The sequence below is a fragment of the Exophiala mesophila genome (genome assembly GCF_000836275.1).
Source record: "Exophiala mesophila strain CBS 40295 unplaced genomic scaffold supercont1.1, whole genome shotgun sequence".
Lineage (NCBI taxonomy): Eukaryota > Fungi > Ascomycota > Eurotiomycetes > Chaetothyriales > Herpotrichiellaceae > Exophiala > Exophiala mesophila.
In genome coordinates, this window is record NW_015622504.1 from 3,933,121 (window position 1) to 3,956,444 (window position 23,324).

General features: G+C 50.3%; 9 protein-coding genes across 13 annotated transcripts; 7 read left to right on the plus strand and 2 right to left on the minus strand.

Annotated features, from left to right (window-relative positions):
• Window positions 1–155: 155 nt before the first annotated feature.
• Window positions 156–1,518, plus strand: PV10_01258 (translation initiation factor SUI1). The gene is made up of 5 exons (XM_016365436.1): window positions 156–420; window positions 633–707; window positions 762–854; window positions 909–1,039; window positions 1,090–1,518. Exons 1-5 carry the CDS (start codon window positions 390–392, stop codon window positions 1,102–1,104), a joined length of 345 nt encoding a protein of 114 aa, XP_016229085.1. The 5' UTR covers window positions 156–389; the 3' UTR covers window positions 1,105–1,518.
• A 915-nt stretch (window positions 1,519–2,433) lies between these two features.
• On the plus strand, window positions 2,434–3,670 carry PV10_01259 (uncharacterized protein; the record flags this gene model as incomplete). Its single annotated transcript, XM_016365437.1, has 3 exons — window positions 2,434–2,764; window positions 2,832–3,021; window positions 3,096–3,670. Exons 1-3 carry the CDS (start codon window positions 2,645–2,647, stop codon window positions 3,668–3,670), a joined length of 885 nt encoding a protein of 294 aa, XP_016229086.1. The 5' UTR covers window positions 2,434–2,644.
• Window positions 3,671–5,034: 1,364 nt separating this feature from the next.
• On the plus strand, window positions 5,035–6,113 carry PV10_01260 (uncharacterized protein; the record flags this gene model as incomplete). The annotated part of the gene is made up of 3 exons (XM_016365438.1): window positions 5,035–5,343; window positions 5,414–5,727; window positions 5,825–6,113. 3 exons carry the CDS (start codon window positions 5,035–5,037, stop codon window positions 6,111–6,113), a joined length of 912 nt encoding a protein of 303 aa, XP_016229087.1.
• A 1,852-nt stretch (window positions 6,114–7,965) lies between these two features.
• PV10_01261 (uncharacterized protein) lies at window positions 7,966–9,051 on the minus strand (the record flags this gene model as incomplete). The annotated part of the gene is made up of 5 exons (XM_016365439.1): window positions 7,966–8,087; window positions 8,142–8,405; window positions 8,460–8,505; window positions 8,567–8,665; window positions 8,722–9,051. The coding sequence occupies 5 exons, from the start codon at window positions 9,049–9,051 to the stop codon at window positions 7,966–7,968; spliced, it is 861 nt and encodes a 286-aa protein (XP_016229088.1).
• A 2,455-nt stretch (window positions 9,052–11,506) lies between these two features.
• Window positions 11,507–13,347, minus strand: PV10_01262 (uncharacterized protein; the record flags this gene model as incomplete). Its single annotated transcript, XM_016365440.1, has 7 exons — window positions 11,507–12,385; window positions 12,450–12,563; window positions 12,614–12,750; window positions 12,799–12,889; window positions 12,941–13,041; window positions 13,094–13,132; window positions 13,185–13,347. The coding sequence occupies 7 exons, from the start codon at window positions 13,345–13,347 to the stop codon at window positions 11,507–11,509; spliced, it is 1,524 nt and encodes a 507-aa protein (XP_016229089.1).
• Window positions 13,348–14,538: 1,191 nt separating this feature from the next.
• PV10_01263 lies at window positions 14,539–17,724 on the plus strand. 4 transcript variants are annotated; one of them, XM_016365441.1, is made up of 17 exons: window positions 14,539–14,684; window positions 14,737–14,866; window positions 14,918–15,036; window positions 15,089–15,149; window positions 15,205–15,392; window positions 15,443–15,473; window positions 15,526–15,652; window positions 15,711–15,774; window positions 15,824–15,875; window positions 15,925–16,007; window positions 16,058–16,163; window positions 16,229–16,307; window positions 16,358–16,419; window positions 16,470–16,531; window positions 16,579–17,208; window positions 17,258–17,376; window positions 17,430–17,724. In XM_016365441.1, exons 1-17 carry the CDS (start codon window positions 14,648–14,650, stop codon window positions 17,523–17,525), a joined length of 2,046 nt encoding a protein of 681 aa, XP_016229090.1. In that variant the 5' UTR covers window positions 14,539–14,647; the 3' UTR covers window positions 17,526–17,724. The 4 variants fall into 4 exon arrangements, with proteins under 4 accessions (XP_016229090.1, XP_016229092.1, XP_016229091.1 ...); XM_016365443.1 differs by having other exon boundaries at window positions 14,737–15,036; XM_016365442.1 differs by having other exon boundaries at window positions 14,918–15,149.
• A 369-nt stretch (window positions 17,725–18,093) lies between these two features.
• On the plus strand, window positions 18,094–18,663 carry PV10_01264 (uncharacterized protein; the record flags this gene model as incomplete). Its single annotated transcript, XM_016365445.1, has 1 exon — window positions 18,094–18,663. The coding sequence occupies one exon, from the start codon at window positions 18,094–18,096 to the stop codon at window positions 18,661–18,663; it is 570 nt and encodes a 189-aa protein (XP_016229094.1).
• A 298-nt stretch (window positions 18,664–18,961) lies between these two features.
• Window positions 18,962–21,494, plus strand: PV10_01265. Of its 2 annotated transcripts, XM_016365447.1 has the most exons (6): window positions 18,962–19,179; window positions 19,228–19,441; window positions 19,495–19,712; window positions 19,900–20,232; window positions 20,281–20,492; window positions 20,549–21,494. In XM_016365447.1, exons 1-6 carry the CDS (start codon window positions 19,020–19,022, stop codon window positions 21,125–21,127), a joined length of 1,716 nt encoding a protein of 571 aa, XP_016229096.1. In that variant the 5' UTR covers window positions 18,962–19,019; the 3' UTR covers window positions 21,128–21,494. The 2 variants fall into 2 exon arrangements, with proteins under 2 accessions (XP_016229096.1, XP_016229095.1); XM_016365446.1 differs by having other exon boundaries at window positions 18,962–19,441.
• Window positions 21,495–21,511: 17 nt separating this feature from the next.
• On the plus strand, window positions 21,512–23,040 carry PV10_01266 (uncharacterized protein). Its single transcript, XM_016365448.1, has 2 exons — window positions 21,512–21,890; window positions 22,270–23,040. The coding sequence occupies exons 1-2, from the start codon at window positions 21,679–21,681 to the stop codon at window positions 22,553–22,555; spliced, it is 498 nt and encodes a 165-aa protein (XP_016229097.1). The 5' UTR covers window positions 21,512–21,678; the 3' UTR covers window positions 22,556–23,040.
• The last annotated feature ends 284 nt before the right edge of the window (window positions 23,041–23,324 follow it).

Genomic DNA, 23,324 nt, shown 5'->3' on the forward strand with positions numbered 1-23,324 from the left:
GAGCCAAAGAACTGGGGAGAGACCGCGGTCAGAGGATTCTCTGGGCTTCTGTTCTCCCCACCTGACACGGCGGATCATTGGAGCGCCAACCGCAGTGCAGTCAGTCATTGTGGGCGTGCACGGCGTGGTGGGAGTGGGTTCAGTGGACGGTGGCGTTGGCCTTTCTGCCACTGCGCATCACTCAACCACCACCGAAACTGCGCCCAGGAGGTTTCATTCATCTCATCTTGCCATCCAACTTTGCCCTTTCTTCTTCCCTTCTTCAAAACACAACCACCATTCAATCTCCACTCCAACCCTTTAAAACCTCAGCAGTTTAGTTACAAACCCCGTCACCTCATCTCCCCTTCATTCCAACTTCAAACAAGTTTCTCGAGACAGACGAGTTTATGTCAACTATCCAAAATCTCAAAACCTTTGGTAAGCCCTGATCCTGACCCCTCTCTCAGCCCGCACTTGTCCCAACGGCCGCTTCACCACAACTCATCACCCATTCTTCAACTTCGCGACCTTGAGTAATGATCCACGCCTGTGTCAACACTGTTCTCGATGTCCCAGTCTTCCGAGTTCAATATTTTTCAGATGCCTTCCCCTCAACAGCAGCCTAGATCATACTGACTTCTCTTTCTTAGACCCCTTCGCGGAGGCCGACGACGACACTGGGGAGGCAAAGCAATCCCAGAATTACATACATATTCGCATCCAGCGTAAGAGAAAATTCTCCCTTGGGCCATGCAACCATCACTGACATTTCAATCCAGAACGCAATGGTCGTAAGACTTTGACCACCGTCCAAGGCCTTCCCAAGAAGTTCGACCAGAAGAAGATTCTCAAGGTCATCAAGAAGAAGTTCGGTACGTGCAGTTGACATCAATATTACCAAATGAACATAGACTGACCTTGGGCAGCATGCAATGGCACAATCGTCGCCGATAGCGAAATGGGGGAGGTGATTCAACTTCAGGGTGATCAGCGCAAAGATGTTCAAGAGTTCCTGGTCGCCAAAGATGGCCTCGAGCTCGACGCAAAGACTATCAAGGTGTGTATACCCACGATTTGTGTTTTGGGCATCTACTGACCATGTACCAGGTCCACGGTTTCTAAACGCGTCAACCTCCATCCCGTGCTATCCAGCCCGCTATTCGAGAATTTACAGTCATGATTCGACAAAGGAGCAATTACGAACCTCATCCCATGACGATCTCTTGGTCTCGCGCCTGTGCGGCCTAACTGCGCCCCTTGAAGATAGCACCGTCGGGATGAATGAGGTTGCATGCGTTTATGATACCCATGAATAGATAATTGCTTCAGGATGAGGGATGATGGATGGCATTGGGGTACACGGTATAGGGTACAGACTCGGCATCCATGAGAGTGAAAGATATTGAGCAGTAGTTCATGATTCTGAGGTCAAAGCGACATGAGGTGGCTTGCCACTCATTCGTGATATTCAGCTTGCCTCGCCGAGGCCATGAACATGAGCTGACTAGGTAGTTTCATAACATGAAATTGTCTCGGGCTTTTCTTGTTGATTTACACGTGTAGAGCTTGCGTGATACATGATGGAGGGGTACCGAGGAGGGAGCATCAAGGCTTCCATTGTCTCCCAAAGGAGAGGCCAAGGGGCTGAACCACGCACCCAACTGCCCCATCCACGACGTGACGATGGGTTTGACTGTTAGGGATGATTCACGGCCGAGAACACACCACATAGGGACTGTAGTTCCTCAACCTCTTTTTCCTGTGAGCTAAACTTGATATTTTTGAACGATTCCTACTTTTGATAGAGAGCTGATCCTGCTTTGAGGTTGTTGTTCTTGGTCGTGGCCAGCCCCACCAGTCACGACGCTTGAGCTGTCAACGGCGAACTCTGGAACGTCGAACAAACTGTAGGAAAACCTCAAACTAAACGCCTTCAAAAGGCACTGCAATTCCTAACGAACACTCCACGGAATTCATGTAGTGATGGTCTACCTAGGACAGCATTGAGCAGAATCAAGAGTAGTGATATTCTCTTGAGTCTCGAGTCTATGTACTTATGTTTAAAAGGCTAAGGTGATTAGAGGGGCACAAGGCCCGCGGGCAGATCCGGCGCTTTCCAGCCTTCTGTGTAAGCGATCGACATTGTCGATAACATCACTTCTCACTGTGCGACGTCTAGCAAACCTGCAACAAAGGAATTTCGTCAACAGGTCTGCATTTCCGCCATGTTGAGATCTTTCGATCTGGAACCAGAACGGTGGCGTTCTACCTCCGGGCAAAGACAAGCCAAACACAATCACTAGGTACTTAGGACCAAACCTGGCAAACGACCCCGTGGCCACCCGTCCCTACCTCAGGTCTCCTTGCTAGCCTCATTGCTAGCCTCTCCTGCCTCTCGACAACCCCGGCCAAAGCGCGGTGGTCAAGGCCTTGGACCAATGAGATTATGGCCTTACAACAGCCACCTTACAATACGAGGTGTCGTTCGCTTCAAGCCCATTATTGAGCTTGCGGAGGTCGATCGCCTCTTCAACAGCCGGCTCGTTCAGCCTTATAAAACGTTGAGTTGTGCCACATGAGCGATGCTTGCCGACTCTTTGTTCTCCTCCTGGCCACCAGGAGCCCTTGAAGAGCCGCAGTAGCAGCTTCGCAGCAGGAGACAATGCGTCAATTCCATTCATGGCCAGCCTTGCCAGCCTTTGTTGTGCTCCTTCTACAGATTTGTACTCTGTCCTGCGCTCAAGTCAATAATGAAGATTTGTCCGCTCTTCCTGAGTGTGGAGTAAGCCCCTCTCTCGAAAAAGCCATGTCAACAATGCCAGAGAACTGACCAAGACCTCTGGATCTAGCAAACCTGTGTCCAAACGGCCTTGGACTCAGCCTCGAAACTTGGATGCCAACCAACTGAGGAGGGTGCGGTCAAGGCTTGCTTGTGTGGAAAGGCAGACTTTCACACATCAATCTGGGATTGCTCTTCGAAGTTTTGTTCCAACACCAACGAAACTGAGACTGTTGATGCCTGGCTAGCAGACTATTGCTGTATGTTACGCGTGCCCCACTCTGTCGTTGGCGATGTTAATGTCCACTTCCTCACACTAATGACTTCATAACAGTGCTCTCTGCTGGCTTTTACACCGCGAACTATACGGACAGTGCAGGAGCAACAATCTACTACTCAACCTTTGAAACAACCTACGGATACACTGCAACGAATGGCGCGGGCGGTATCACAACCGAAACGACTACAGGTCTTGCCACCACCACCTCAAGAAGCGACTCAGCTTCAAGCACAGATATTGGAGGAGCAGAAGAGGAATCATCGAGTGGCGGTCTCTCCACCGGAGCTATCGCTGGCATCGCGGTGGGTGTAAGTCTTGGAGTAATAGCAGCTATTGCGGCTCTGGTCTTCTTCATCTGGCGCAAGCGACGCGCCAACAAACAACAAGTTGCTGCAGACCAAGCACCTGGCGGTCCAGCAGAAATGGCTGCCACCAACGTCGCCGGTCAGCAAAAGAGCGAGTTGGGTGGTTCGCAGGTTGGAGAATTGAGCGGTTCTCAGAGTCAGGCTGGTACCTTTAGCACCTCCCAAACAGGAGAACTCAGTGGAACGACTGCCAGGCATGAGATGGAAAGCCGCCCCAGCGAGTTTGGCTATTGGCAACAGCCGACGAGGTCAGAGCTGCCTTAGTCGGTGCGAAGACGACTCATGAATGAGATACATATATTTAATTACATAAATATGACGACTGCTAGATGCAAAGCGCCTTCCTCGAGTTGCTCAAAGCCCTGCCCACTTGGCCTTCAAACATACTCTCTACTTTCACCTGACGAAAGAAGGAGTTAATGACGAGAGGTAGAAGCAAGTCAACGTCGCTTCTCAACCGAGAGTAGTACGACAACGAAAGAGAAGACACAATTAAGGGTTGGGGAAGTTCTGTTGTCAGGGGCCAGAGCGTCTGCGTCTGCAAGAACAGCGTACTCCGTAGAGTCACAACGCACAGGACCGGGATCACTGCTGGCGATTCCTTGTTCAATGAATCCCTGGGCTGGGTTTCATGGGCTGGCAATGGTTTGGGCGCCCATTCACACAGGGATGTCCCTACAAGCGACTCCCTAACATCGTCTAACCCAGGAATAAAGTTCGGCTTGGCCGCCTCGGCCCACTGTGTCACTCTGATAGTCTTCAGCCGCAACATGGCGTGAGAGGTCATCGAAGGGCCAGGTCGTGGGTGGCAGGTTCCCTGTAGCCCAACAACCGGTGTAGCACAACAAAAGCCCGTCGTTGCCCATCGTTATTGTCATTGGCTGCCTTATGCGCTGGCAAGCAATCCTGTCGGCATTTACAACTGTTTCCCGTCAAAAGGAATACGAGTGGAAGCAATGGATGCAGAATTATGTAACACCAGCGAAAGGCCAAATGATATAGCCAGGAAAAACAGAAGTACACATCACGAAGATGGGGGCCGAGGGGACAGAGGGGAGCATCGCAGGCCAAGCAGCCAAGGGCCCTCGGGCTGTCTAAGCCTAATTTAGGGGCGATCTACTTACGACCAGCGCCCGAGAGCCTTCAAGGCATCCTCGGGCGTGCCCAAACAACCAGGCTAGGGACTCTTCCATTCCCTATAAGTTCTAGGTACGAGGAAGGTATTGCGGGGGAAAGTGCCGATCAGGGCGACTTCCAATTGGTGTTGTAACACACACCTAAGTAGATAAGGTAGGTGCGAATCCATCTACTGACGCAACTAACCCCAAGCAGGACTACCAATCGAACCTGCCAAGACTGGGGAAAGAGAACTCGAGATCCATCCCACTTGGTCTCACCTTAGCTTCACTTCACCCCCTCTAACAATTCCACTTGTCTCCCTCTATCTCTAGATTTACTTCATCTCTCAAACGTCATAGGGGCACCCAAGAGACCTTCGATCGAGCATCAACAACGTCGCCTGGTTGGGTCATGCGCCCGCCAGTGCACCCAACAACCTTGAGCTGGCGAACGTAGATCGACTTCCGGCTTATGGCCAGGCGATCAACGACACCCTTGACCAACTCCGTATGCTGGATACTCGGCAAGAAGATGCAGCTGAGAGGAAACAAAGCATTGCACTCAGCGCCAGATATCCGAGGGTTGCTGTGGCGCTGGGTGTTCCACCACGATGGCATATTCCCTTGATGCTATGCCGCTCCCTCTCTACGATTTCCGCGCTGTGGTGGGCCTGCCAAATGTGCATCAGTCTCTATCGCGTTTTCATACAGAAGCACGGTCTCCATGAGGGCGCTCGACGCAATCGATTCTCGAATTCTGCCCCAAGCCAGGTCAATTGGGCTATTGCTGTTGCTCAGATTGGATTGAGCTTTTTGTGGGTAAGGAAGGCTGCACACCGTGTCGAGATAAGAAACCGCCAAGACGACTGGCTAACTACCTCAATAACAGGCAGGAGCAGCAGCTTACCTCGCCCATCTCTTCGCTTCCTCCCTTATGTCGAGATGGCTTCTTCATTACTCGCCTTTTGCCGTCTTGGTTCGCCTCTGCAGCATGTCAATTCTCTTATCATTTGGGTGTATGCAGGTCTTTCGGGTGTCGGCGGCAACGGAGCCAGAACTCTTTAAGCTCAGCAGGAGTTTATTGGCGTGGATCATCATTTCCATTGCTTTGATGCTTGCTTATTTCAGCACTCAACAGGATATTTCGGTCGAACATGATAGGGATGATCGTCGACGTCGCCAGCTTCTGCGTCTAAAGTGCTTGTATGTTATTTCAGCATGCAGTCTTTTCAGCCTGTTCGTCTTGGTTTGCCTTGTACAATCGGATACGGCTTCTTGGAATTTTGACAACTTTAAGCAGCTACAGCAACAAGCCTGGCTGTGGGTGCAACGATGGCCTTCTGGGTGGCGAAATGAATTATGATGTATTGCCAACTAGGATTGAGGAGAATTATACTAGATATTATATGCATCAGCCGTTCCTCAAAGTCTCCGAATCAAATGAAATTGGTGCCTTGACAGTAGTTCTCGTAATTGTCAACCGAGCAGTGATCAAGGTCATACCCGGATTCTTCGAGAACGAATATGCCAGAGGATACTTTATCGATGGTCGAACACCCTCCTTCAGATTTCGTCAGGCTACAGCTTAGGTCTGCAAGTCGAAGGGAAATGGTCCTGAAGCAGCCCCCACGATCACGATCACCGTAAACGTCTCATTCAGCGACATTGCAATGAAGTCTTCACCTGCAGTTCTTGGACTTCAGCCAACACTGCCAAGATGCCAAGACAAGCCCTGTCTGGAGGGATAAATATAGGAAGACTCTTCTCTTCCATATCCTCAATCCTTATACCCTTCTCCCCATTCTCGCGGTGTCTCGACACGGCTATTCCGCCTCACATCCTCGATTTTAACATCAGTACACAGTGGGTGCGCACAACCTCTCAGACTTGGCACTGGTGCTGCCGCCAAACACCATCACAACACAATGTCCGCGGAACAAAAGTGGTCGCCATCCTCGATTGGGAGATGTCAGGTTTCTATCCTGAGTACTGGGATTACGTCAAGAGCCTCTATAAACCTGCTTGGGAGAGCGGCTGGGTCAAGGACAAGGTCGCAGATAGGATTTTACGGCCTTATTACGCCGAATTGGCGGTGATGTTGCATGTTCATAATATGACTTGGTGAGGAAGCTGGCCAACAGGGGTTTGGCTGGGAGATGTTTGCGGTTATCATTTGCCATATTGTCACTACCTCTAGAGATTGAGCAAGGCTTAGCTACGTAGTATCGGTCCTGTCCCCAGTTAAACTTCTGCTACGTTCAGCATAATGCACGGGAGACAATTAGCATTATAGAACCGTTTGGGCTGACCAGTTTAGACAGCGTGTGGGCTCGAGTACACTGCTCTCAATCCACCGCTACGAGAAAGATGGTTGAAGGAAACGCACCCTAATATGCAGCCCGAGGAGTCTGAATTAGTCCTCAATTTATTACAGGGTCTTTTCACATACGATCCGGACCGACGTCTTTCGACCAGAGGACTTTTAAAGCACGCTTGGATTCGAAATTATTGTGCTTCAGGTGGGACTGGGCAAAATTTTCGTAGCCTTTATCTCATTCGGTGCTCAGAAGATGCATCAGACCATCTAAGCACATACGGAATGCCGCCAGAATGGTGTGAGATAATAGTCATATGGCGTAAGAATGCTTATCAGAGAAACACAACCCCCGTTGGCACGTGTCTTCGGCCATCCGAGCTTCCTTCTCGCACTCTCTATTTAGGACAAGGGGACACGAATAAGCGTCTCTGTCTTTTATGACCAAAGCAACAACGTAGACATGACCTTCTCTAGCTTCATCGCCGAAAGAATTTGAGATAATATCATTGAACCTCGTGGATAATCAAGCTGTCTTGAGCAGCTCGTAGTTGTCCTCATGCCTCGACCAACTGTGGCTGCTTTTGTTGACTCATTCTTCACTCAAAGCCTATTCCAGCGAGACGACGACCTTGCTGCGTCGGTTCTAGCCACCGAACTTGCCTCTGATGCAATCATCAATGTACGTCTTCTCCGCTCTCATGCACGATCAAGCACTCCTGCTCAGATAACATTTCAATCAAGATCAATGGCAATACTTTAACAGCCACGGATTTTGTCAATATCATCACTACGAAATTTCGCGGCGCCTTTCTTGCATCCATTACCGAGATCAAAGACCTTAACATTGTCACAACCAACGGGTCGGGCTCTACCGGGGTGGTTGGTCAATGGACATCGTATGTGACACAGGGGAAATCGGATGGCGAAGAGCTTAAGCAGAGCGCCACAACAATTGTAAAGGTGGAGGAAAGACAGGGAAGGCAGATTGTCACTGCTATATGGGAGGCGCAGACGGTGGATGAAGCTTAATATTTCGATATATGACAGCTAAAAAGGGTCTAAGCCCTTCACTCGAAGAGTTTCCGGTCGAGAAGACCAGCCATTCCAAGACTGCGGCAACCTTATTAATCTCCCGTTCTCGATGTGACCGGACACAAGATGCTCACCTCATCGTATAGTCGAGAGTTCACCCCGAGGCTCTGGAATAATAACCAATTTATCGCAGCAGAGAGACCTCCACCACAGGCTAGTTTCTTGTTAGCCTTATCAACAATTAAAGCCTGAAAGGCGGCGAGCTTACTGTTCACGATCGTTACGTCCCCTGAAAGAATCTGGTCTAACTTGTCTTTCCCAAGCTGTCCTGCAATGTGCCTTTTCAAATCTTCGGCGCTTCGTAGGTAAGTAAAACCGGTTGGGTCTTTGAGGAGAGAAGATGGGAAATCTAAGAGCAGAGATGTAGGTATGTGGCCTGCCTCGTATGATGAGGAGGGTCTTGCATCGACCAAGACAGTGCTATCAGCTGTAAGGGACCGCCGTTCGGCTAGCCTGGACACCTGAGCGAAGTCTGGATAGTGTCAACCAGATTCTCGGCAGAGAGGCAATCGAATGCAAAACATACCCACAACAGCATTACCATCCACCACAGGCACAGGGTACTCGGCCTCCTGAACATGAAACTCCGTTAGCCCCCCATTCAAACATCAGAAGAGCGCGGGATCGCAGTACTTTGATCTCTCTCGGCGAACCAGTCTCGAGAGCGACACCTTCTTTCTTTGCCCGAGGCAGTCCACCGTCTATGACAGACACCTTTTTGTGACCATACACCTATGTTCCGTCGTGATCAGTGCACCGTCTTTAGTCTTCGTTTCAGCCGGACTGACCTTGAAAGTCCAAGCCGTCCGCGGTGCAGCAAAGACACCTTCTCCATCATATACGATGACATGGGTGTCCGGAGTGATGCCATGTTTGCCAGCAAAGGAAGCGAAGCGCTCTGGAGATGGTAGCATGAGGACGTAGCCATCTGGATGGGGTTCAGACACAGCCTCCAAATCCCAGAATTGGGCTTTCGGAAATCGAGGTCCTGTTAGAAACTCCTCATATGCATTGCGCGTTGGCGGATCCGGTTCGTATAGCCACGAGGCATCGAGGATCACGGCGTCCCGCGAGTCAAGCAGCGGAGATGTTGGGGAAATGATAAGAGGTACAGCCATGTTCGTGGGTGTTGTCAATCAAGGAAATGAACAACTGGTCTTCATCAAATGATGTTGAACTCCAACAATCAGCGGCCTCGGCTCACTTGCAACTTCTTCAATGCCAATGTCGGATGCTGTGGAAGCAAAACCACGGGAGGACTGTTCTTGATCGTTGATTTTACGCCAGCTCGGCCATCCGAGGCGCTGGAGAGCGCGCTGGAGCGGATTGCGTGCTTTCGGCGATCCGAGACCTCGAACAAGCTAACTCTCGGTGCTCGTGATGGTGCAACAACCACAATGGCCGAATCCATCTTCAACCAGTGTGTTCAGACCAGGAACTGCCTTGAGGCCCCTACGCAATCTATATCTTGAACGCCATATGTGCAAGTCCTTTGACGAACAGCAATTGCCGCCATGGTGCTACCATCTGTTCTAATCATCGGCTGCGGTCCAGCGTAAGTCCATGAAAATATTCATGAGGATCTCAACCCTGCAGCTAATGTGAAATGCAGAGGATTAGGGGCTATTGAACAGTTCAGGCGAAAAGGGTTTGATGTCGTGGCTTACGAGGCTCGTGACAGCGTAGGAGGTCTCTGGTCAGTTAGCCTCTTGATGGCGTGCTCGGGCGGTTCTTGGGCACAATACTCCAGCGATACTTACATGGCATGGCATAGGAACTTTGATCCAATTCCGGCGCCGTGTCGAATCTCTTTTGATGAACACGGCCATGCCATTGCTTTAACAGATCTGGAGCGTTCCGGTCTGCCAGCACCGGCGCCAACCCCCATGTATGCCGGTGTCACAGCGAACACGCCGAGGGTGAGTCTTAGTCGGAATGGCATATCCTCATAATCTCGCGGCTTACTCTCTCCTGTGCTTGCCTAGGATATCATGCCGTATCGCTCTCATCCATATCCACAGGGTACATCATGGTCTCCGAAATATGATGTGATTTATAAATATCAACAGGAGCATGCCGTTCCCTACGCTGACTTTATCCGTTTGAATCGGGTGGTGACACGGGTGCGACATAATCCACGCGACAACCCCTTACCAAATAGATGGCTGGTGGAATGGACCCCATCTGTGACCAGTAAGTCCCAGGATATTGGAAAGACCTTTGAAGAAGGATTCGATCATATTGTTGTCGCCAATGGATCAGACTCAAGGCCATTCATTCCCTTCTTTGACAACTTATGGCAGTGGGAGGGTCAGATTCTGCATTCAAGATGGTATAGGCAAGCCAAAGTGTATGCGGGAAAGGTGAGTTAATGCCAAAGTTGTTGTCAGATTCGATGTTGAAGGGAAGTAGACAGTCTTGGTAGTTGGCGCCGGGCCATCAAGTGAGCAATCCTCTCCGCGATCAAAGTGGGTTGCCTCTGCTGACAATTCAGGCGCTGATATTGTGCGCGAACTTGGTATGCTCTGTGTTGAAAAGTCGTCTCTTGCACCACGACGAGTGTATCGTTCGCTTAGAACTACGCCTCGCTACGATACAGAGCATGAGAAGGGCTGGGCTGAGTTTGTCAACAACATCGGACCTATTCAAAGCTTTGAACCTCCATCCGCGCACTCCAGCACCGGAAGAATCATCACTATGTCAGGAGAGGCACTTGACGATGTTGACGTGAGCACATACCACTGAACCACCCTGATATTGTAAAGCTGACGGCTCTAGGCTATCGTATTTGCTACAGGCTTTGTGATCCGCTTCGAGTTTTGCAGACAATCGGATGCTCCTTTTGACCAGGCTCCATTATTGAGAACACTTTCTGCTCCACCAGCGCACCATCGTCCACCAAATGACAAGATTGGCGCCGCAAAGCTAGAAGGTGGACATCGTAAGTTGCCCACGAGCGAAAATTCGCATAATGTGCGATATTCTCTAACTGGAATTGCGGCCAGGGGTCCACAATCTCGACGCTCACCAGCTCTTCTACCTTCCAGATCCTACATTGGCGTTCCTGCTACTTCACGCCGAAGCCATACCGTGGCCTTTCTCGGAGATGCAAGCTCGAGCAGTTGCAGCTCACTGGTCCGGCACGCCTCTCGAGCTGAAGCCCCATCCAGACGAAGAGTCCGACTTCCATTCTGTCTTAGTCCTCGGCCATCCTGGAGAGTGGGTTCTGGTAAGATCTTCCCCAGTAGGTAAGATGACTAACTGTTTGTGCAGGTTCCAGTATGCTGAAAGGCTATTAAGCTTGATCGGGGAAGGAGGACCAGAGGAGGTGGATGATCAGGGCCGCTGGGGAGCCTGGCCTGCTTGGAAACAGCAGATTCGCGAGGCAATTGATTGAAGAGGTCTTGCCAGCATATATTTTTGTGCGGAGCAACTCCTTCTCAAAGCTGCTTATGCCTTGAGGAAGGCGTGTTAGAGAAAATAGAGGGTGGCTGATAACTCTTCCTAAGTGACCCTGACTGAGCAAATAGCCTCATTGGAAGAAGCCGTGATTGACACTCCATGTCATACGTCTTACAGCTTGCTGAAAAGTCCATCGTTCAAGAAAGAGAAGCTATCTCCCCAAACCGCGTGGTCTGTGGCATCGGTCATCCATTGTGGCTCGATCGATTCGACAGGGATGTGCGCTAGCCAAGCCGAGCTGTCATTTATGGAATTAAAAGTTGACGAGGCTTCTTGAGGGGTAGACATAAGACGCTTCTCTGAAAGAGTTGATTGTCCATAAGCAAGGGCAGGTGGAGCTTGAGGCCGAACGCTAAGTCTCGAGACAAGGTCGATGTTAAGGCTCGGATCTTCGTCGTCTTCCCATAACGGCCAAGAAGTAGTCCCTTCCGAGTCTCGAGGCTCAGCCCTTGTTGGAGAACGGGCCATTCTTCGAGCGAGGACTCGGATGGCTACGGCTTCACTCTGACTATTAGACCCATGATTGTGGTCAAGCGTGCGAGAGAGCTGTACAAGTAGCTGACCGATGGTCTCCACATCTGGAAAGGGCGATGAAAATACCAGTAGAATGTCAATGGCTGTGAGCAAGTCGGGTCGATGCTCGAAGGCAAGGTCGGAGCTCTTCAGCATACATGCAATGAGCGTATGCGCGGCAGCGGTGACATGGGATACTGCGTGAAAGCCACAGAAACGAAGGAGGCCAAGGTGTCGTAATCGGGAGTAGGTCTTGATGGTATCCACTGAGACGCGACAGGCTTCTGATGTAGCGAAGCTGGCTGCTCTGGTAGACAGTTCTGTCCCAGCGTCCAACTCGTCGATAAGAGCTTGACGGGCTATCAATGTTCTCACGAATTGCAGAACAGTTCTCACCCGACACGAATGAAAGAATTTCGAGGTGGCACTCGGCGTTACATCCAGTTGCGATATATAAGGTGGAAGGTCACGTTCAATCTATGAGCAAGCACGGTCAATAAGTGTTATTGTAGTAACCAGGCGCTTGTCATCCAATACATACCTCTTCAAGCCGATTTTGCGCCCGCCTCATGAGATCGCCACGATCTAGAGTATTATTGTCCAAGGAGAGTGCTGCTGCAGGTGTTTTTGACGGAGCATTAATTGCAGAGAGTACCTAGAACGGCTTGTAAGAATCATACCCAAGTACACACGACCACAACTTACCTGCTCTAGGACAATATAGATTTCAATCATCTTTACAGCCGCAGCCATGGCGAGGGGCGGATCGTCTTCCGGCTGGGGGAGAATCTCCGTTTTCTTGATGTACACGTTGTCGACGATGGCAGGGAGGTCTACGCTACCTATTATCCATCAGGAGCAGGTTTTTGATAGAGACTCTTTTGACTCACATTCTGACAAACGAATCAGAGGTGGACGTCCTTGAGAATATGCCAGTGCAGTGTCTAAAGTGTAAAGAGCCCAGAATAAACGGGTACGAATCTGCTGGTCAGCATCCGTTGTTGAATATTGTCGAGCGAAGACATGTTTTACCTGTAATGTCACTGGATCCATATTGAATTCCTTCGTACTACGATGCAATCCAGTAGTGAAGGCTAGCCCTACAGCCTCTGCAACGAAGCTGGAAACAGACCCTGAACACCAACTTTAGCATCGACTTTCCCCAGGCTTGAAATGGGAACAAACCTGCAGAGCCAGTCCGACCCTCGGCAAATAGTGCAAGATCTATTTGACTTGTAAGTCAAACATACAAGACAACATCTGTTGAATTACTAACGATATAGAGCGAGGATATGCCGAATATCCAATTTGTTCTTGCTGATCCTGATGAAATCTTGTGCAAGCTCAAAGTAGGCTTCGCCAGCTGTATCGCGCTCGGAAGCAGGAAGAAGTGCTCTAGCGCTATCGACCAGACGCACCGTGACGGCGAGGATGCTCATCAGTAGTGCTCCGTATTGTGCCGTGCATAGCAGACGGCGTTGTGTTACTGCGACAAATTCCTAGTCAAACCATCAGCTCCGTTGACCAGTCGACCGCAACATCCCTACAGATAAGAATGAAGGTGCGTGAAGCAGAGGAAAGAACACAGCTTCACATGGTCAGTCGGCATCCTTGAAATGCATAGATCTCGGGGCAACTGACGCGTGTTCAGATGGTATCCTATGAATTTGAACATGAGTTCCTGCGGGCAGTTCTGTAGGCAGAGGTCGAAGTAATCATTTGAGGATGTCATGGCGCCAGTTATACCCAAAGCACCTACGGAGTGGGACGCAAAGGATGTGCCAGTTGCATTGCTCTCGGAGACTTCTACCGTGTGCAGCAGACCGAGACGAGCAAAGAGTGGCATTCCTGTAGACGGCCCTGAATGAACAATCTGGTCATCTGCATCGATGAGCAGAAGATGCTCCTTTCCGGCTCGGACGCTTCCTTTTGCGCGGGAAGCATTTCGAGTACTAGATGGCGAGGTACGCTCTGGCGAGCAAACATTTGATGGCGAGTTCAATTTGAGGCGTTTTGAAACTCTGACGGCAGCATCAGCGTTGACGAGACCTCATTGAGAATCACCATTTCCTCACCTTGCATCATGGGGATTTATCGTGACCCGCCTTCTACTCGTGGTGTTCAGAACAATCTTGCGGGTCGCCTGAGAAAATACTCACGGTGTGGAAAAAGTGCAATTTTTGCCACTTTTGTGGCATCGCAAACATGGTCTCTGGCCATCACAGCGCACCTTTCAGGTTAAATTATCTCAGCATCATAGTCCTGTCTGAAGACAACGGTCTACAACAAACCTTTCTTCGCCTGCAGATGTCGCAAGCCACCAACATCTTCCACCTAATGTCAGACAGGTCGCCGGGTCCCTCATCCTGAGCGACTTGTGACATTGTACGAACAACGAGTACAAGCCAGCTAGCCTTAGCAGCGATGTTGAGTCGTTGTCTAGATGTTTGAGCCATCACAACGTTGAACGGTCTGCGGCCAAGCCTTGCGATTGGATTGCGTGCTATCTGGTTATCTATACGCCATGCCGAGTCTCGGCACTTTGTGCCAGACGTTTGCCCGCCAAACTCTGGACCCTCGGATGGCCGAGATGACCTTCAAATTGCGACTGGCCGTCAATCCCTCACCGCATCATGCATTTGCTGGTTATAAGATTGAGAGGTTCAGCAAAATGGGATCGAAGATGCAGCGAAACATTGGAATCGTCACAAGGCTACCCTGATTTGAACGACAACCACCATGTCTTTGCTACCTCAAAGTGCCGGTTATGCGACCAGTAAGGTTTCCGGTTCCGTTATAAATGGCGCACATATCTGACGATGTGGCAGTTTTGGTCGGCGGCGTCTTCTTCGCTGCGCTAATGAACGTGATTACTTGGCTGCAAAAACGATATACGAATTTCCATCCGGGCAGGGTAGAGGAGTTCTCTTCGGCTTCTAGGTCCATCAAGACTGGAATGTATGCATGAGTCTGCTGCAAGCATTCTAAATATGGCTAATTCATCTAAAGGTTGTCAGTTGGCATCGCCTCTGCATGGATATGGGCTGCAGTCTTTTTGCAAACAGGAACCCTGACCTTCCTGTATGGCGTCTCCATTCCATACTGGTTTGGGATGGGAGGATTTGTTGGTATGGTCCCTGAGTACACCTAAGTGGGCAATAGGAAGCTTATCAAGCACAGAAATCGCTGCTTTTGCGTTTATTTCGTCGAAAATAAAGGCCAATGCCAGCGGCGCCTCTACGTAAGCCTGTTCAACGCTTGAAGATACAAAGCACAAATTGATCAACTCTGAACAGATATCTCCAGGTGGCCAAAGTTCGCTTTGGGGTTGTTGGGCATCTTGCATACATGTTTGCTGCTCTCGTGGCCAACTTTGTGGTGGGCAGCGAAATCCTCATCGGTGGTGGAGGAGTCATCGCAGGCATGACTGGAATCAGTCAATATGCTGCTGTGTGGCTCTTGCCCCTTGTGATCGTCGCTTACGGTTCGAGATGATGACTTCGACATTATCAACGATTGCTGACGTTTCGACAGTCTTGACCGGTGGGCTGAGGGCTACCTTCGTGTATGTATGGTATACTCTGTCAACAGATTTCCATTCTGACCAATCTTTGTAGGGCTGACTATCTCCATTGCGTTATACTCTTTTCTTGTCTCCTTGTCCTTGTCCTGGCAACCTACACGAGGGGCGACACAATTGGCTCGCCTGGAAGACTCTATGATCTTCTCCTTGAAGCCTCCGCGGTAAGACAATCCGACGACGTATCATATATACGCGAATTCGCCAGCTGATGCAGACTAGGCAAGCCCAGCAATCGGTAATGCGCATGGATCCTACTTGTCCTTCCGAAGTGATGGTGGCATGTGTATGTGTAACTCAGAGGTGGTTTTTGGGCTAGACTGACACGAGATAAGACTATGCAGTGACTGCGGCCACGTCATTTTTCGGCCTGTCATTCTGTGATCAGTGAGTATGCCAATCCGACAGACAAGGATGATTAACTTATATGAGAAAGGGCTTACTGGCAGCGGAGTATCGCCGCTCGGCCTGCGGGGACCAGCAAGGCCTTCATCTTCGCTGGATGCTTCTTCTTTTCTGGCAAGTTTCATCGGCGACGATTGTATCTATTTTGCTAAACGTTGGAATAGTGGCTCTTGGAATTGGTTCTTCGATGGGTCTAGCTGCAAGAGCTCTGGTGGCACATCCATCTTTCCCAACTTATCCGGAAGGGCTTTCGTTGGCAGAGATTGGCGCGTATGGGACCACCCACCACCTACATACTTTGGAGACTTCTAATCTGACTGACTGTACCTTTCAAGGGGGCTTGCCGGACCTTATGCAAGTGTGGCAATCCTTGGCCAGGCTGGACCTGCCATGTACATTATCATAGCATTCATGGTTCGAGATCACGCATCCGTTGAAAAGGCCCTTGCTAATACTCTTCCCAGGCAACCACCTCCGCCCTGTCTGCTCAGTTGGTGGCGGTATCGACCATTTTCTCCTACGATCTGTACGTTTGGTGACATCGGAAGTGTTAAGAATACTTACTCATGTTCAAAGCTACCGCGAGTATATCAACAAGTCTGCAACGAACGCCCAGATGATGAAGGCCAACCATATTGGTAAGTTTACTCGCTTCCACCCATCGAGCATCACTCATGTGTCACAGTTGTGGTCCTCTGGGCTATCTTCCTCGCCAGTATCGACACAGCTTTCGTGCATATCGGTCTAGATCTCAACTTTCTTTTCTATCTGATGGCAGTCTCAACTTCTGGAGCAGTCTTCCCGATTGGTCTTTTGATGTGTTGGACCCGATTGAATAAGACAGGTGCCATTCTAGGCGTTATTGGTGGTTTGGTGATGGGTATGGTCGGATGGCTGGTGACAGCTGTGACGACGCAAGGAAGTATCACTATAACGACTCTGACCGACAGCAAGGTTATTCTTGCGGGCTCGCTTTCAGCCTTGGGAACTGGAGCCATCATACCTATTATGTTTTCGCTCATCAAGCCTGCTTCTTTTGACTTTGAGCTTACTAGAGCCATCGGTCGCGGCGTGGCAGTAAAGGAGCCACCGACTCCGTCAAACGCATCGCACGCATCGAATGAGAAGGTCCCTCAACAAAGTCAGAGCCACTTGCTCACCGCAAAGGATCTGTCTCTCGAGCCTGCTCTCGCTCGCGTTGAAGGTGGGGGTCAGACTGACGAGTCTGAAGCGCAGTACGCCAAAGAAATTGTCCAGCTGGAGGCGTCGCAAACTCGTTTCCGCATCATCACTGGGCTCTTCCTACTTGTCATCCGTGAGTTGCAGCGTTCTTCCAATCGATCATCTCTAACATGGTCTCATAGTTGTCCTCATTCCTGCTCCACTCGCCGGTACCGCAGTGGTCTATCCTCGAGGCCTCTTCATTCTTCAATGCGTCGCCGCGGCGACCTTTGTTCTCGTATCTCTCCTACTTATTACTTTTGTGAGTCCTTTTCCCGCGTTTACCATTGGTGCCTACTGACTCTTTACCCTTAGTGGCCTTTGTTCGAGTCAGGCAAACAGTTTGGTGTCATTCTTGGCCGGATCAGCCGCAACGAACGCCTAGACATCAAGCAACAGCCGCAGGAGTAATGTCTTCCTAGCTATAACAGCGGGCGATTGCCATTCATCAGAGATTGGCGTGAGGAGACGAGTAGCTCGAGTCTCAATCGGAAACTGTCGTTCCTATAAAGTAACTTATTATAAGAGTGCCTTAATAGATTAATAGGACTATATACTTAATACTCAGAGATAGTAGCTAGCCGTTAAGTAATATGAGAAATGTCATGAACTAGAGAAGGGAACCGCCTTACAAGCACTGGACTCCTTTACACTCTGCTTTCACACTGCCGCCTGGGTTTCTCCTCCGCCTTCCAGCCGACTTCAGTCCATCTGAATGTAGAAAGCTAAGTCGCTGGTTATTTCGGATCCAGTCCACTCAGCCAAATCAAGCTTCAAATCAGATTTGATCAACACAGAAAATCTGTTGAGCTTCCTCCGAAAGCCAGACCGCTCGCTGCCAGCCCGTTCAAACTAACATATACATACTGACCATCCCGTACGACATGTTGCTACCAGTTTTCTCTCCTTCCTTAATCCTTCTTCGTGACCCAGTCGTTCATTTTCTGCAAGCCTAGTTGCCTGCGTCCACTCTTTGACAATGCGTTCCATTTCTATTCTTCTTCCTTATCTTGCCGTTGGATTCGTAGCGGCCAATGCTCCATCTGGCCCAACTGTGACCGTCACGTCAATCCGCACCCACACCGTCTATCCCGTCACGAGCCCCATCACTTGTGCCAAGCTCAGCAAGTCGGTTTTCGTGGGTACCGGTCAGGATCAAGCTATCGGCGATGAATATGCCTCCATCTGGGACCATGCAAAGACCGAGTACAACGGGCAGTGGGACGATTGGAAAAACGTGGTACCGACCTCCTTACCAACCACAACTGCTGGTCCCAAGTCGAGCAGCACTAGCTGGAGTATTGGCACTGTGTCCTCCACTACCACCGGGCCCACCTCGTTGTCCTCTGTGATCAGTAACTCGACCGAGGTCTGCAACGACAACCTCAATCGTTCAAAGTGGTGCAACGGCAAGAGCATAGCTTCGGATAATACCAAGAACGACTACTATACTGGTGTCGTCCGCAAGTATACTTTCACAATCACCAATACCACCCTTGTCTTCGATGGACTAGTCGTATGTTCTCACAAGAGTCAAGATCTAGTTTGATTTCCGCAGGAATGCGTTCTGGCGTTCGCCACAGCCCATCGTTGTGGCAACCTCCATACCGAATTCACTGATTGTGTGAACTACGTGCATAGCCATGTAAACAGCCATCGCGGCAGCCTTATTATACCAATGTACATGCTGTGCTGCCTTGCCGAAATGAAGTGGCGAGTCTTGGCGGACGTGGGCGGCCAAATCAAACGCGTTGCCTTTCACCCCAAATCCCGTGACTGCTCACTACCCCTAAAGAGAAAGTCTGGCGCAAACCTGCGCTATAACCTCCAACTTCAACTGCCATACGATCAACTTTCACATTTTATTTAATTCTTTACCCAAACAGATCCCGCGACCTCTTCAAAATGTCGTGGCGCAATCAAGGCATCACAGGTTCGAATAACATTCCTCTTGGAAATCGCCGTCGATTGGGTGGTGAAAGCAATGGCGACTCGCAGAATGGAAGCTCTGTCAATTCTCCAGCCTATGGAGATTCTGGCAAGCGTGGGCGCAGTCCTGCCAGAGGTCCTTCTCATCAATTCCGCGTGTCTATATATTCTAACAACTCTCTAGCCGAGCCTAGTGTCGACGGCGTCAAGAGACGTAAGAAGCGCAATCGATGGGGTGAAGCTGATGACAATAAGGCTGCCGGTCTGATGGGCCTTCCAACCTTGATTCAGGCAAACATGACTGCAGAACAACTCGAAGCGTACATTCTCAATTTGCGTATCGAAGAAATCAGCCAGAAACTTCGCATCAACGATGTTGTTCCCGCCGAGGGTGATCGGTGAGTTCAAGTCCCTTCCCAATTGACTCGATCAACACTAACACTTGTCACAGTTCACCCTCACCTGCCCCCCAATATGACAACTTCGGTCGCCGAGTCAACACTCGAGAATTCAGATATCGCAAGCGTCTGGAAGATGAACGCCACAAGCTGATTGAAAAAGCCATGAAAACCATTCCTAACTACCATCCGCCATCTGACTACAGACGTCCAACCAAGACACAGGAAAAGGTTTACGTGCCAGTCAACGATTATCCCGAGATCAATTTCAGTATGCCAACTAACCCTCTAACTCTATTGCAAGCCCTTGTCTCTGATTTTTGGATTCCCGTTTATCTGCTGTTGCCTGCCTTGGTAGGCTTGTGACAGTGGACATGGCTCCACTAACCATTTTTCCCCTTGATCAACCATTTTATTCCTAGAACCACAAACTAACGCATAGCTTCTTCTCCGTAAAGTCGGCTTACTCATTGGACCTCGTGGCAACACTTTGAAAAAGATGGAGACTGAGTCCGGAGCCAAGATTGCAATCCGTGGCAAAGGTTCCGTCAAAGAAGGCAAGGGTCGATCAGATGCGGCTCATACCAGCAACCAGGAAGAAGACCTTCATTGTCTCATCATGGCCGACACGGAAGAGAAAGTTAACAAGGCAAAACAATTGATTCACAACGTCATCGAAACCGCCGCCTCCATCCCCGAAGGCCAGAACGAACTGAAGAGGAACCAGTTGCGAGAATTGGCTGCGCTCAACGGAACCCTTCGTGATGATGAGAACCAGGCATGCCAGAACTGTGAGTCTTGAACCCTATCGCTATGACATTCCACTAACTCTCATTCAGGCGGTCAAATCGGACATCGCAAGTACGATTGCCCTGAACAACGCAACTTCACTGCCAATATCATTTGTCGTGTGTGCGGAAATGCAGGACATATGGCTAGAGATTGTCCCGACCGGCAAAGGGGTAGCGATTCTCGGAATAATATTCCTGGCGGCTATGGCGGACCACAACGTCGCCTTGGAGGTGGTGATGCCGTTGACCGAGAAATGGAGGTATGCTCATCTCTTCCCCACAACTTTGCAATCTCAGTTATACTGACGCGTTTTAGAATCTCATGCAAGAACTCTCTGGTAATCCGTCCAGTGGTGGTCCTGTCGGCCGAATTGAAGCTGGTCCTGGCGGCTACGATCAGGGCGAGTCCTACGGTTCAGGAGGTGACTCCCGACCATGGGCCCGTCAACCAACGGGAGCTCCTGCTCCATGGCAGCGAGACCGTCAAGATCGTGGCGGTTATGACCAGCGTGATTCCGGGTCCTCAGTCCCACCTTGGGCCGCACAAAACCATGGCAGAGGTAACGACTCGTATGGTGGTGGATATGGCTCTGCCCCTGGACAAGGTGGTGGAGCTCCTCCATGGCAACAGCAAGCACCACCACCACCACCCCCCGGTGGACAAAGCTACAACTATGGTGGATACCAGGGCTATGATGCTCAAGCTGGCTACGGCAGCGTGCCTCCACCACCTGCGCCTCCGGGTCTCAGCTCATTCTTGCAGCAATATGGCGGTGCACCTCCACCGCCTCCAGATTCTCATGCACCACCACCTCCCCCTCCAGGCGAGCAACCACCGCCACCACCTGGTATGGGAGACTACCCTCCACCGCCACCACCACCTCCGCCAGCGTAAGTTCGGTGCGTCTTTGAGAACTATTTGGCAACCTCGGCACCCATCTCGCAAAGGTCGTCCGAGGGAAAGGGCTATTCGATGGACAGAGGACGGCGTTCTCCAGGTTGTAAAGCGCAGAGTGCCTGTATTTCTATTTTGACTATAGGAAATCATTAGCAACACCTTCGTTGCTTTTATGTTTATGGATTCGTAGACTACACAATTGTATGCGTATGCGAATCGTCGACCAGGCTTGCGTCGCGGGCCGAAGGCAACAGGCTCACTCGTGGCCAAACGTCCAAATGAACCAATCATATCACCTAGAAAGGGCACATCGTCTTGGCGTTGGAGAAACATTTCAAGTCCATAGATGAACCTAGAGCTATCCATCACCTACTCTACTTCTTCACATTCTTCCCTTCATCTACACATCAAATTCCACCGTCTTCGTATTCGCAGGCAACTTCGAAACTTCGAAACCTCGAACCTCGAACCCACTCAAAAGTCACCTGTACAAAACCCTCTAACTTACCTCCCTCCCGACTCCTTCCCTCACCCCGTCAACAGCAAAAATGGCTCGATCACGCGGAGCAGCCCCCTCCCGATCCGCCCCGTCCAGACCTACGGCGTCTGCACCTCCCCGAGCTGCACCACCACAACAGCAGCAACAACGTCCTTACTCGTCTACTCCCGCTGCTCCCGCCCAGGCGCAGGTAGCCCATCCTCCTGCCGCCCAGGCTTCCCAGGGACCTGGTCTTTTCGGTCAGATGGCCAGTACTGCTGCGTAAGTTTGATGTTTTGTTCTTTGCCAATATTTCTCATGAAGCCGTCTCGCCACGAGTCTTGGTAGGAGGAGGATAGCAGGATATGATCTCACCATGAGAGGAGATGGAAGAAGGGGTGTGACCCCGATGGTGTTCTTTCCGACTTCGAGAATCATGCTTGCAGCATGCAAGCAAGTCTGCATAGCCTCGTCTCAGGCTGCAAGGAACTATGCATAGCAACCATAGCTCTCGCGAGTCGCCTATCCATCTACCTCACTCACCTCATTCATCTCACTCATCTCGCTTCGCATCCCATGCCATCCCCTTTCCTTCTTGAATACCCGACCAAAATATCGAACATCGAACATCGTACTAACATATCCCTTTCTTCCTTCCCAGTGGTGTCGCCGTCGGCTCATCCATCGGTCACGCAATCGGCGGATTCTTCAGCGGTGGCTCATCCTCAGCCCCCGTCGAGCAAGCGCAACAGGCACCAGTTGATAACTACTCAGGCGCCGGAAATTCTCTATACAGCCAATCTGCCGCCACCGAGGCTTCGGGCCCCTGCGCCGCAGACATCAAGTCCTTCACCGATTGCATGAACCAGAATCAAGGTAACATGACAATCTGCGGTTGGTACATGGAGCAGTTGAAGGCTTGTCAGCAGGCTGCGAGGAATTATTAGGTTGGGTTGGGTGATTTTGACCTTGCGGGATTGAGATGAGATGAGATGAGGGAAAGAAAAGAGGAGAGAAGAGATGGGTTGATGGAAATGACATGACATTACATCACTGGAACCTGTGGTAACATCAATGATCAATGATCGAGTGTTGCTGTCGGGGAATGTGATGTGGTGTGTCGATGTTGAACATTTCGAAACCTCACTCTTGCATCCATCCCAAGACGAACAAAAGAAAAGAATACTTGTACAGAAATGGACACATCCCAGCATACCATACCACACCATACCACACCATTCCTGAACAATGCCACAATGGTAGAAAGGAACATGAATGAATGAATGGGTACCTACCTACCTGGGTGTGCATGTCAGTCTCTGCATAGCGCTGGTTAGGAAGCCAAACACAAAAGACAAGACAGACCGTCTGAAAGAGCTATAGTTTAGGTTAGCTTGTACAAAATGTCAATAAAATACCTTTCTCCGCTCAAGTGCTCTCATCAATCCGGTATCTCTTGTTGTGTCTATCTCGTTCTTGCTCAGAATGACATGATCTTTGTCTGCCCATGTCAGTGAGCTGGACCATCTGCCTATCTGTAGCTTGTATGTATATATTGCAAGAGGTCGATATCGGTATCGACTTTGGCGATTAAGACCGAACAGAGCCCACCCTCCTCCTCTCTCCCTCAGTAAGACGCTCGTTCAAGTAGACCTGAAGCAAAAGATCATCCATGATTGCGCACGCATACGCATACGCTGGAATTATGTCTCCACG

What these genes read in the sequence shown, in the direction of transcription:
- PV10_01263 (XM_016365441.1), top strand. Translation starts at nt 14,648, where the DNA reads ATGTCTTTGCTACCTCAAAGTGCCGGTTATGCGACCA. An exon ending in ACATTATCATAGCATTCATG is followed by an intron (nt 16,308 to 16,357) that starts GTTCGAGATCAC and finishes TACTCTTCCCAG; the next exon opens with GCAACCACCTCCGCCCTGTC. An exon ending in GATGAAGGCCAACCATATTG is followed by an intron (nt 16,532 to 16,578) that starts GTAAGTTTACTC and finishes CATGTGTCACAG; the next exon opens with TTGTGGTCCTCTGGGCTATC.
- PV10_01258 (XM_016365436.1), top strand. Translation starts at nt 390, where the DNA reads ATGTCAACTATCCAAAATCTCAAAACCTTTG. An exon ending in CCAAAATCTCAAAACCTTTG is followed by an intron (nt 421 to 632) that starts GTAAGCCCTGAT and finishes TCTCTTTCTTAG; the next exon opens with ACCCCTTCGCGGAGGCCGAC. An exon ending in CATACATATTCGCATCCAGC is followed by an intron (nt 708 to 761) that starts GTAAGAGAAAAT and finishes ATTTCAATCCAG; the next exon opens with AACGCAATGGTCGTAAGACT.
- PV10_01265 (XM_016365446.1), top strand. Translation starts at nt 19,020, where the DNA reads ATGTCGTGGCGCAATCAAGGCATCACAGGTTCGAATAACATTCCTCTT. An exon ending in GTTCCCGCCGAGGGTGATCG is followed by an intron (nt 19,442 to 19,494) that starts GTGAGTTCAAGT and finishes CACTTGTCACAG; the next exon opens with TTCACCCTCACCTGCCCCCC. An exon ending in TTATCCCGAGATCAATTTCA is followed by an intron (nt 19,713 to 19,899) that starts GTATGCCAACTA and finishes TTCTCCGTAAAG; the next exon opens with TCGGCTTACTCATTGGACCT.
- PV10_01266 (XM_016365448.1), top strand. Translation starts at nt 21,679, where the DNA reads ATGGCTCGATCACGCGGAGCAGCCCCCTCCCGATCCGCCCCGTCCAGA. An exon ending in CAGATGGCCAGTACTGCTGC is followed by an intron (nt 21,891 to 22,269) that starts GTAAGTTTGATG and finishes CTTCCTTCCCAG; the next exon opens with TGGTGTCGCCGTCGGCTCAT.